We start from the raw sequence: 11,359 nt of genomic DNA, 5'->3' as shown, positions 1-11,359 counted from the left end.
TCCTCTTAGCCTGAGTGCTGTTTCCTACATCAGGACCAAAGATGGCTTCATTCTCCCTCACCACTGATGAGATCCCATTAGAACATCAGGCACCTTCACTCTACTGCCACGTTACCTGCACCATAATCACAAGAGTTCTGCTTGGGCTCCGCTCTTCTTGGTTGAAGGTAAAATGCCAAGAGAGACCACAGTAATTCAGAGAAGGTGTGATGCAGCTGTGATTTTTACATACCTGCAAATACTTAGAAGCACAAACAAGGCTTTTTTTTTTTTCTTTTGCCTATGAGTAACTGAGGATAGCTTCTCATTTTTTTGGTGTCTTGCAAATCTTGCTATATGGTGCAGAGATTGTGTGTACAACTGTGAGGGGGAAAAGTTCACAAATTTAAAAAATGGTATGTGCCTGTAGTTGTAGTGTAGGTTGTTTGAAGGCTAATTTCCCAGTGACTGATTATCTTATGTAAGAGTTTTAAAATTTAGCAACTTGTGCTCCCTTTCTCCATGTAAAACAACTCCAAATGATTTCTACTTTCATTTACTCAGATGATTTCTACTTTCCTTTTCTCAGCCATTATATCTTTCTTCTCTTTCAGTGCACAGAAATTGGAGTCATAAAAATACCACGGTACTAATAGACTTGTCTCAGAGTTCATAAGGTGAAACTTGTTGGTCTTCCCATATGACCAACAGTGCAAAAATCTGGAATCAACTCAGTTAATCTTGTGCATAAAATAACTGGCACTGGAGAAATGCACATCCATAAATCAATAGAGACTAACCTCTGATTTATGACTGTTTGGGCCACATGTTCTGCATTTACCATAAATGCAGATAAAGGTAACTATAATTAAAATGTCTATTTCCTTCTCTGCTATTTGTACTAACATTCATGCTGTCGAATATACGCCTTTCATAATACTATATTTTGTCAGCATTCTAGTTATTGTTTCCTTAAAAATACCCCTGTGATATTAACTGTATAATAAATTACAATTCAAAATAAAATATCAGTCATTTCATCCATGAGAGAGAATAATAAAGCCATAATAAAAAGGAATAAAGTTTAGCAATATGATAATGTAGCATGAGGTTTTTATAGACTCCATGTAAATGTTAAAATCTATAAATTTTTTATGTTGTGTAAAATAGTAAAAAAAAGAGGAAAAGAGTGTGGAGAGGGGGGAAAAAGCAACATTATCAGACTGGCTTAATCCTGAAACCCTTGTTATTCCTATTTCTTTTTACAATCTGAAAAACAGTGTGTAAAAATTTGCATATGAAATGATTTGTTTGTGGCTTATTTTGTTTATAATAGGTATTTAAAATAAACCAGACAAGAAAAACTAGGTTTCCACTTTACAACCCACAGTACTTGTAAGTGAAGAAACTCTAAATCCTAACCACCTCTCTTGCCTTCATTTGTTCACACATAGTATACTTGAATGTACTTTGTATTTTTCTATGTTCTTTATTTAGCTTCTTTCTATGTATTTTGGTTCTAAACGAAGGTGGGAATATGTGCAAATATGGGAGAGAGGGGACAGGAGATGAATTCTTCTTTAAAACCATTTCCTACATGTTGCATCATCCCTTCTACCAAACTGGTGGGATTTCCAAAAAGGAGGAGAGGAAGCAGAGAGAAAACAAAGCCACACTGGCATAAAGTAAGGCACTGGCTAAGCACTCGCGCTCCATGCACAGTCCTCAGTGAATGATTCTGGAAGTTGGGGAGCAAGAGACTTTCAAGAAACCTGAACGGCTGTGCCACATCTCTATGTGCATTATAGCTTCCTCCAGGATTTTGAGGTTAATGTGCAACGAAGGGGAAGCCTTACAGGCCAGATGCTTATAAACTGAAGGCCAGGCTCCATGATGGATCAAGGCTTGAGAAGACCCAAGCTACCTGTCAAAAAGCAGCAGGACTGGGGCTGCTCCACAAGGGACAAGAGCTGACAGTCAGCAGGAGCTGCAGAGAACAGGGCTAGGCCTGAAGGAAAGGGCTGGGAAAGGATGGGGAAGGGTCTGAAGGCCAAGATTTGAGCTTAAAGGGAAAAGGATATGAGGTTCTGGTCAATGGCAAGTTGAGTATGAGTCAGCAGTGTCCCCTGGCAGCCAACTGTGCCCTGGGGTGCATCAGGCACGGCACTGCTAGCTGGTTGAGGGAAGGGATTGTCCTGCTCTGCTCTGCGCTGGTGCAGCCTCACTTCCAGTACTGTGTGCAGTTTGGGGTGCCACGGTGTAAGAAGGGCATAAAACCATTAGGGAGTGTCCAAAGGAAGGCTACAAAGATGGTGAAGGGTCTGAAAACATGAGGAGCAGCTGAGGTCCTTTGGTTTGCTCAGCCCTGAGCAGAAGAGGCTGAGGGGAGGCCTCATGGCAGCCTGCAGCTCCCTCACGAGGGGAGCGGAGGGGCAGGGCTGAGCTCTGCTCTCTGGGGACAGCGACAGGACCCGAGGGGACGGCATGGAGATGGAACAGGGGAGGGTCAGGCTGGGGGTTAAGGGAAGGTTCTTCACCCAGAGGGTGGTCGGGCACTGGGACAGGATCCCCAGGGACATGGTCACAACATCGAGCCTGACAGAGTCAGGTTCAGAGTCAGGTTTTTTCAGGGCTGAATTGTGACTCTCCCTTCTGAAAGAAAGGTCCTCGTTTCTGAATGCTGGGACCAGGACAGGATCTGTGACCAGAGCTACCCCTGCAGGCATACAGGCAGGTGTGAACTATGTACCTTCGGTTCCAAGTTAACACCTGTGCAACTGGAAAGGAGAATGTAACATAAACTAAGCTAGCCTCGCATATCAGTTCCAACCATCTCACCCCTTCTCACTGCAGCTTAAAACCCAGGCCAAATATGTCATGAAGGTGTTAACGTCAATGATCATAGATAATTTTCATGCTTCTTTCCAGTCCCTTCAGTCACTGCAACATGCATCCTGAAAAAATTAACATAAAGGTTTAAGAAAACTTCTGCTTTACAAGGATTAAGGGGTGGGGAAGGCACACAAATACAGGAATAGCCAGCAAATGTACTACATTAGGGCTTGCTAGTGCTTCTTGTTAGATCAGAAATGTTGGAAATCAGGTTTATCAGATCACCTGCTCCCAAGCCATGATGTATAACCATTATAGCATCACAACTTTCTGAAGACAAGGACAGAAGTCATTTCTTCATGGATTTTTGTTTCACTTTAAATAAAAGCCTTATACTGATACCTTGGTTACATTTCTTAGTAACAAAAAGAGTTCCCATCTCTGCTGGGGAGTACAAAACGTGAAAATTCACAAAACTTTTTCTTAAAAGCAAATCACGGAATGCAGATCACAAAACAGTATTTTATAGATAAAACTGGACTTCAAAAAACAGGGAAACTTTTGTTATGCAGTCCATTTTCAGATTTACAATTCAACTGCATATATCGCATAGCAGTGTATTACTGGAAATCCAACAACCAAGCAATGCAGATGTGCTAAAAAAAAAAAAAAAAAGAGGTAGATAGAAAAAAGATATTCCTTGCTTAAAACACAGTATTGCACTTGAAAACAAACAATCAAACACAACCAACCAACAACAAAGTCAAATTGTCACGTCAAATCCCTGCTTTGGGAGAAGTGTGTGGTTACTGCCCCCCACCTAAACTATTCAGAAATACTTTACCAAAAACTTACCAGTGAAACAGGCAAAACAAAATCCATCTTTATTGCACATTTGAGATAATCATCTTTTATAAATGTGTTTTCTATAATTTAGAGTATAATGAAACGTTCAATAAATATCAATTAAGCTTCTACAAACCAGAAACTCTTCAAACTATATCCTTAAGCATACCAAGCATCTGCATTGATGTAGAATTTCAGGACAAACATTTTTGCTTCAAATAGTTTAATGGCCTTGGTTTTCTCATCCCACCTTCCTCTTGCTCACACACCCATTTGCTCACTTATGATTCCCAGCGTGACTAGATGACGCAATTTTAGAAGGCACAGTAAAAGGTTATTTAAAAAAAGACATACCATTCATATCCCAAAGGATAGCGTTTATTTTTTTAAATGCACAGTTGGACTGTGCAATCCCTGTCCATACCATAGCCGAGGTCTTTCACTTACAAGTTATTGATGATATTATTGATCATACAAATTTGAAGTAGTCTTACATAAAAATAAAGCCGTGCTTATCTGCACAAATGCGTGTTTTGTAAACTGAGTTAATCATCCAGTCTTGAAGTAATATATGCAGTAATATCCTTGTAACTCACTGCTATTTGAACTATGCATTTATCCGAGGTACTGCACGCAAGAGTTCATACATTGGAAAAAACATGAAAATCTGAACCTTTCAGAAAGAGGCATTTTCTTTTCTTTTTTTTTTTTTTTTAATCAAGCAACATAAGGCAGCATACAAAGTATAATCAGAAAATTCACAAGTACTGGGTTTGTCATCACAGTCACATTGAACACTGGCTCCCTATACAAGTCACAGGTACAAAAGTATAAAATGCCATATGGGAATATAATTTTATTGTGTTAATCTGCGTATGTATTGGTACAGCTGTTCTGAGAATGCACCTAAGGAAAATTTTTCTGTAACTCTGACTCTCCCAGCTGCTCCCATTGCGTCCTTTAAGAGAGGATCTCTCACAATCTTTTCCATGGCCTCAGCAAATTGTGTTGGCAGAGGGTCACACAAAAATCCAGTAACATTATGTAAGATGGATTCTAAAGGACCGCCTGAATTAACTGCTATAACTGGACACCTCATGTACATTGCCTCCAGAGGAACAATGCCAAAGTGTTCATTACTCGGTGTATAAAGCACACACACAGAGTTACTAAGAAGAGAGATTTTCTGTTCATCAGAGAACGATCTCAGAAACGTGACATGGTCATTAATGTTAAGCTTAGTTGCAATGCTCCTTAGCTCTTCATAGTGTTCCACGTTTTCCAGAACGGCTTTATCATAGCCACCTGCCATAACCAAATGAACTTCATTCCAGTCATGAGAGTCAAGTCTTCCTTGAAGCTCATGCAACGCTTCGAGAGCCAACGCTAAATTCTTTTTTCTCTCATACCTATTAATGGACAGAAACAAGAACTTTTTCTTTTTGGGAATCAGCTCAGCTATGTCTACAGGAACGATCGTTTCAAAGCTATTGATGTTGAGCGACGGATAGAGGACATCTGGGTTGATGTGAGATAAGGACTTGAACGTTTCCTTGAACACGCCAGCAGTGAAGTTGCTGTTGACGACGATGCAGTCTGCCATGCCAGTCGTGTATTCCTCCAGCCAGTCGAGCGGCATCCTGTAGATGCGCTTCAGGAAGGACTCTCGCTTGGTCAGCAGCTGATCGGGGAAGTGGCAGTAGAACAAAACCTTCTTCCGGGTTCTGGCCAGACGAAGAATAGGAATGCAGGCAGACACCTAGAACAAAGATAAGAAACAGATCAAAATAAGTGCGTTAGGGTCGAGAAATGAGTTGAAAGCTGTCACCCAGGAACCAACACCTCTTAGGAGGAGGGCACCACAGCGCCTACTCCCTCCCTCCCCACCCCACACAAACAGTGGGGTTTCCCCAGGAGCCCCCCCACCCCAATAGGGCCTGAGGGGGCCCCCGCTTGCCTCACCTGGTCGCAGACGAAGACATCGACGGGCTCCCCGCTGAGCAGCAGCACGTAGAGCGCCACGAAGGCCATGCGGAGGGCGGCGCACACGGCGTGCCCGCGGCCCCACAGGCTGCGGGGCAGCCACCCCCCGGCGCGCCGCACCGCCAGCCCCCGCGTCTCGCCGAAGCAGCGCTCGGGCTCGTAGCGAGCCGTCCACACCTGCACCCGGCAGCCCCGCGCCTGCAGCGCCAGCGCCGCGTCCACCACCAGCCGCTCGGCGCCGCCCAGGCCCAGGTCCGGGTGCAGGAAGAGCACGGAGGGAGCCCCCCCTTCCCCTTCTCCTCCTCCTCCTCCTTCTCCGGGCTCCGCCATCTTGTGCCGGGGGCCGCCTCCCCGGCCGCCACGTCAACCCCTGGCTGCGGGCAGCGGGCGGGGCTCGGCGGCGCGCACAGCGGGCGGGGCCGCGCTCAGCGCCTCAGCAGCGCCGCCGCCATCATGGTGAGGGGGCCGCGGCCATCGCGGGCAGCCCCCGGCCCCTCACCCCTTTTCCCTTCACCCCTTTTTCCCACACCCCTTTTCCCCTCACCCCTTCTCCTCTCACCCCTTCTCCTGTCTTCTCTCCGCAGCCCGGACCCAGCCCCAGCGCCACCAACGTGGGCACCTCCGGCCGCTCGCCCAGCAAAGCCGTGGCCCCCCGCGCCGCCGGCTCCACCGTCAGGCAGAGGTGAGGGCTCGGCTAACGGCTCAGGGAGGGGTTTTGGGGTGTGTTTTATTTTATTTTATTTTATTTTATTTTATTTTATTTTATTTTATTTTATTTTATTTTATTTTATTTTATTTTATTTTTATTTATTTTTTGGGGGGGGAGTGGTGGTGGCCGGTAACGGTCGTCTAACGGCTGCGGGGGTCTGTCCGCAGGAAGAATGCCAGCTGCGGGACCAGGAGCGCCGGCCGCGCCACGTCCACGGGCACCGGCGGCATGTGGCGCTTCTACACCGAGGACTCGCCCGGCCTCAAAGTGTGAGTGGCTGGGGGGGGAATGGGGACACGTCAGCGCTACGGGCTGCCTCACGGCCGGCTGGGTTTTATCCCATAATATGCTTGGGGAGACCCTAAGGTACACCAGTCATTTATTTTTTTTAATCCGGAATCCATTAGGGTTTTGTTTTGGGGTTCCCTAAGCTGGCTGTGGCTGTCTGTAGGAGCAGTGTTTTAGGGTATGTCTCTATAGTAATCAAGGCAGATGTTTTCTGTATTGTTTGGTCTACTTAAGATTAATTAAAAAATATATATATGAATAAAATGAAACTTAAAAAAAAAAAAAAGGAAACACATTCTACAGCTCAGTAGAACTCTTTCAACAAAACAGTGGTGCAAGCTGTCAGTGCAGCTTTTCTAACTTAAGGAAGTTTCCTTCTGAACCTTTTGGTTTTCCTTTTGCTGATGAGTGGTCAGTCCCATACAGTGCATTGTGCTAATCATTAATGCAAGCAGGTCAGTAGGCAGTTTTTTTCCCCTTTTACTGAGGCTGCAAAGCAGTGGTTCCAAATTCTAAGGTTTTGGAGTGGTGTTTTTTTCAAGCTACCATGGGTGGCTGTAGGGCCAGGCTTTTAATGGATGAAACATCTGTAAAAGTAGCTGACTTTTACAGGTCACTTCCACAGTAGTTGTAACATTTTCTAAACCACAATCATAGAAGTCACATCATAGAATGGCTCAGGTTGGAAGGAACCTTAAAGCCCACCCAGTTCCAACCCCCTGCCATGGGCAGGGACACCTCCCACCAGACCAGGTTGCCCAGGGCCTCATCCAACCTGGCCTCGAACACCTCCAGGGGTGGGGCATCCACAGCCTCTTCCAGTTGGGAGCATATTTCTTGCTAGCTTACAGCTTTTTTTTTCCTGTATCATCCATCCTATTGCTATGATCTCTGTCCTGTTTCAGTAGGCTTAAAAATGAAAATGGGTTTTAGATAGGTTGTGGTTGCCTCAGTTAAGTGATTCAGCAGAAGCTGTGATTTCTACTGTGTAAAGCTTAGCCTGAGGTTTATTTTTCTGGGGGAAAGGAGTTGCTCTTTTCCCCATGCTTAAAATAAGAATTCTTAATAATTAGGAAAAATACATAAGATATCTGAGAATGGGTTATTTCATGCTAGTCATGATCAGGACTACTCTGCTGCAGGTCAAACGTTTTGTCTCAGGAAAGTACATTTCTCTCTAACAACAAGATGTTGCACATACTTTGCGTCTTTAAAAACAATGCTAGCAAAAGGAGCTGTGGGAAATCTGGTCAGGAGTGGGATATGATTATTTTTCTGTTTTATACTTAGCATGAGTATTTTGTGCTTTGAAAAGAAGACTAAAACCAAATTTAGTTTACTTCATGTAGTACTTGATACCTGTGGTTCCTGTATCTTAAACTTCACTGCTTGAGGAGCTGTAGGCAGTGTTTGCAGTGGAGCCATAATATAAAATTGGATGTGTGGTATGTAGCCTTACAAAAGGCACAACACCAAATTTTTAGAGGTGCCTAAGTCAGGTTTATTATTTATTTAACTGTGTGGGCATGGTGAAATGAGAAGATCAGGTATTTGAAGGAGGATTCCAGGGTTTACGTATGTTGTCTGGAGGAAGTACATATAAAACTGCAGAGTAAGTTCTGTTGCTTGGTGAAATATTCCCCTGAATAGGGGCTGCTTGTGTAGCAGACTTTTTATTTTGCACGTTGTGTTGTTGGTTTACTTTATAAGTGGTTTACATCTGTGTTCACGGTTCTCCATGCTCAAAGAAGACTAAGCATGATCAATTATTACCGAGTATTCTGATCTGGTAGAAAACTTAGTAAATTGTTTCAATCAACTTTGAGTTTCACTTTGTGTTCAAGTAACATTTACCTCCTTGTACATGGTAACCCGAAGGGTAATTTGCAAAGTGTGGCTTGAAGGCTGGTTGAGAGAATTCACAGCGTTTCACCCAGTGTAACATTATAAATCTGATGCAAGGTTGTATGAAGTAAGTGGTACGAAGCAGTGCTGAGTGCCTGTCATAGTGTGTGCTAATTGTGGTGTCACAACAGTGTGAAACAGCTAATTCAGTCTCTCAACATGCACTCTGAGATTAAACTGTTCTTGATAAACATCACTATACTGTTTCTAAACAATAGGTAAAGTGAGGAGGAAAAAAAGTTTAAGAAATCTGGTAAACTGTATACTTCAGGTAATGATTTTATGACTGGCTTTCAACATTGTGTATTATCTCTTTCAAAAAAACAAACAACAACAATAAAAACAAACAAACAAAAAAACACAACCAGCAGTCCCCATCTCCCTCAACTGCTGCCATGGTCCTTGAATGAAGTAAAACCTCTTGGGGGGGGTGGGGAAAACTAATGTGAATTTTAGGCCAAAATTCGACTAGCCGCTAGAGGACTCTGTTGTTTCTTGTATCTTACGACATCTCTGAATAGTAAATACAGATGATAATTTTCTGCAGTGATGACTAGTACTATGAAGTTCAAAATAAGTCGGGGGTGGTGGCAGTTGTGATTTATTGTTTTACATACCCTGTTACATAACTACCATTAAAAGCATAATGGCAATTTTTTTGTTAAAGGTGGCTGTCTCATTTCTGTGTATTTTATGGTATTTCTGTGCGAATGGAATAAGTTTTCTCTTATAATTGCGTATGAATTGATGATTTGTTTGGCTGGGAATGACTGGCCTTTGGAAAAAGCAGATTTTTTTTTTTTTTGCTTTTTATGTTAATTATTTTTTTTCTTTATTTTTAGTGGGCCTGTTCCAGTTTTGGTCATGAGTCTCCTTTTTATTGCTTCTGTATTTATGCTGCACATCTGGGGTAAATATACTCGCTCATAGAGTCAGCTGCCAACTTAAAGCATACATCTTGGACCAAAAATATGGTGGATCCTGGTTGTTCTTGGAGAGAAAATGGGGAAGCTTCCTGTCATCTGTTGAAGTCCTTTCAACTTTGTCTCTAATACAGAATGAACTCAATTTTCTATGTGCTCAGACCTGAAGGTCTGTCATGGGTCATTGTATCTGTACGCTTAGAATACAGGTATTAAAATAAAATTTGTATATGGAAATGGAAACAGTCTTAATTTTTTTCTTTCCCCTCCTATTCCAACACAGCACAATTAAAGCATCATACTCGCGCTTTCCATATATAACCACATTTCTGAGTAAATGCCATGTGACAATTCAAACCAGTTTCTTTTATACTGCACATTGCTATATACTTTTATGACAGAAGATGTTTTTGTAAATGGGAAAAGCAAAATAGGGTGCACAAATGTGATGGTAACAAGGGCGTTGTTAAAAACAAAACTCAGGTGTGTTAGCTGTGCTGGTCACGTTCTTGCTTTAACTCCAGAAAAAGAGCTGGATTTGTTCATTTCCTAAATACAAGTTAACCTACTCAATATTAATTACACTAAAAGTATACAGGTATGCTAGTTTTCAAACTGCACTTGAGGAAAGACATGAACAGATACCCAAACGATTTAAAAAGAATAACTGCATGACTGTCAAAGATTGTTTTCTGTAGTCCTAGGCTCTTATGAGGAGATTCAGGTCAGAAAGGAATGGGAGGACTGGAAAAATAATGGCTGCTTTTTAAATAAAAGGATGTACAAACACACTCTGAGGTACGGTTAAGTAGTTCTCCATACCCATTCAGTTTTCCTGGTGTGTTTTATTTTCCTTTTGGATAGTCAAGACAGCTCTTCCTTCACCTTTTAAACATGCATACCTACTGGTGCATTAGAGTACTTTTTTTTTCTCATTGCTGATGTGGTCATGAGATTCAGATAACCAAGCAAGGCCTTTCTGTGCTGGAATTATTTTAGCCTATTTTTCATGTTATGGTGATTCACTGGATATCACCTTGTACAAGAAAAAACAGTATTCTTGCTTATGATACAAGTGTTGACTGCTGACGAGTTGTGGAAACGGTCTCTTACCCCTACCCACTCTCCTGTAAAGCAAACCTTAAAGTAGGAGCAATTCTGAAGAGAAGTGGTTTGAAAAGAAGGAGCATGATCTCAGACCTGTAAGGATAACTTCTGAGCTGTGCTTATGCCATCATAGCTGCTGGAAATGTACAGGTGAGGATAGACTTTGAGCAGAAACTCAAATTTTATTAAATGTAGTGGCAGGGAGGTTATGCTTTGGGAGGAGTGGGAGTTGAGGAGCAGTGAGTGCTGGTGACTAAAAGGCAGCGGTAGCAGAATACAATAATGTGGTGGAAACTCAGTCCAATACGTTGTGTGTCAAAGGGAAAAGGATCTATAAATCACTTACCGCTGTGCACATGGAAGGGAAGTGAAAACACAAGATAAATAGAAGAGGGGGATTAGCTTGCTTTGAAAGGCAGAGGTAGGGAACTCATTCACATGCTTCGCCCAGCAAGAAGGTAAAGTGTGTGCAGCCACTGACTTTATTGTAAGATGAGGAAGAAGACAGGTCAGTTGTTAACTGACCATGTGGACAGGCTGACTTAATTTGTGGTACTTTAAAGGAAAGTAATGATGGGCTCTAAGATACCACAGAGGAAAGGAGTAATGGATAGTAGTAGTATCTAAGTAGGTAACCTCTGCTTTACTCCGCTCTTGACAATGTAATTGTCTTTTAAACAATTGTGGTCCTCAGAGGCTGTTTTGCCACATCAGATAATTCCATTTAAATCTGTCAATATTTTTGCTTTCTGGTATCTTGTGGAAAAGACCAAATTAGCTGTGAACT

The 11,359-nt window shown here is 42.6% G+C and overlaps 2 protein-coding genes across 2 annotated transcripts; one reads left to right on the top strand and one right to left on the bottom strand.

Annotated features, from left to right (window-relative positions):
• Window positions 1–3,680: 3,680 nt before the first annotated feature.
• Window positions 3,681–5,985, bottom strand: ALG2 (ALG2 alpha-1,3/1,6-mannosyltransferase). Its single transcript, XM_084507992.1, has 2 exons — window positions 5,620–5,985; window positions 3,681–5,416 (listed from the first exon to the last, which is right to left on the bottom strand). Exons 1-2 carry the CDS (start codon window positions 5,968–5,970, stop codon window positions 4,514–4,516), a joined length of 1,254 nt encoding a protein of 417 aa, XP_084364118.1. The 5' UTR covers window positions 5,971–5,985; the 3' UTR covers window positions 3,681–4,513.
• On the top strand, window positions 5,964–9,708 carry SEC61B (SEC61 translocon subunit beta). The gene is made up of 4 exons (XM_084507993.1): window positions 5,964–6,096; window positions 6,225–6,322; window positions 6,517–6,618; window positions 9,385–9,708. Exons 1-4 carry the CDS (start codon window positions 6,094–6,096, stop codon window positions 9,470–9,472), a joined length of 291 nt encoding a protein of 96 aa, XP_084364119.1. The 5' UTR covers window positions 5,964–6,093; the 3' UTR covers window positions 9,473–9,708.
• The last annotated feature ends 1,651 nt before the right edge of the window (window positions 9,709–11,359 follow it).

The sequence above is a fragment of the Aythya ferina genome (assembly GCF_964211825.1).
Source record: "Aythya ferina genome assembly, chromosome: 2".
In the NCBI taxonomy this organism is placed as follows: domain Eukaryota; kingdom Metazoa; phylum Chordata; class Aves; order Anseriformes; family Anatidae; genus Aythya; species Aythya ferina.
Note: the sequence above shows the minus strand (reverse complement) of the source record. Positions and strands in the feature narration are given on the sequence as shown.

Excerpts from the sequence above, each read along its gene's own strand:
- ALG2 (XM_084507992.1), bottom strand. The coding sequence starts at position 5,970 with ATGGCGGAGCCCGGAGAAGGAGGAGGAGGAGGAGAAGGGGAAGGGGGG. Across the intron at positions 5,417-5,619 it reads ATGTCTTCGTCTGCGACCAG|GTGTCTGCCTGCATTCCTAT; the intron begins GTGAGGCAAGCG and ends TCTTTGTTCTAG.
- SEC61B (XM_084507993.1), top strand. Across the intron at positions 6,323-6,516 it reads GGCTCCACCGTCAGGCAGAG|GAAGAATGCCAGCTGCGGGA; the intron begins GTGAGGGCTCGG and ends GTCTGTCCGCAG. Across the intron at positions 6,619-9,384 it reads GACTCGCCCGGCCTCAAAGT|TGGGCCTGTTCCAGTTTTGG; the intron begins GTGAGTGGCTGG and ends CTTTATTTTTAG.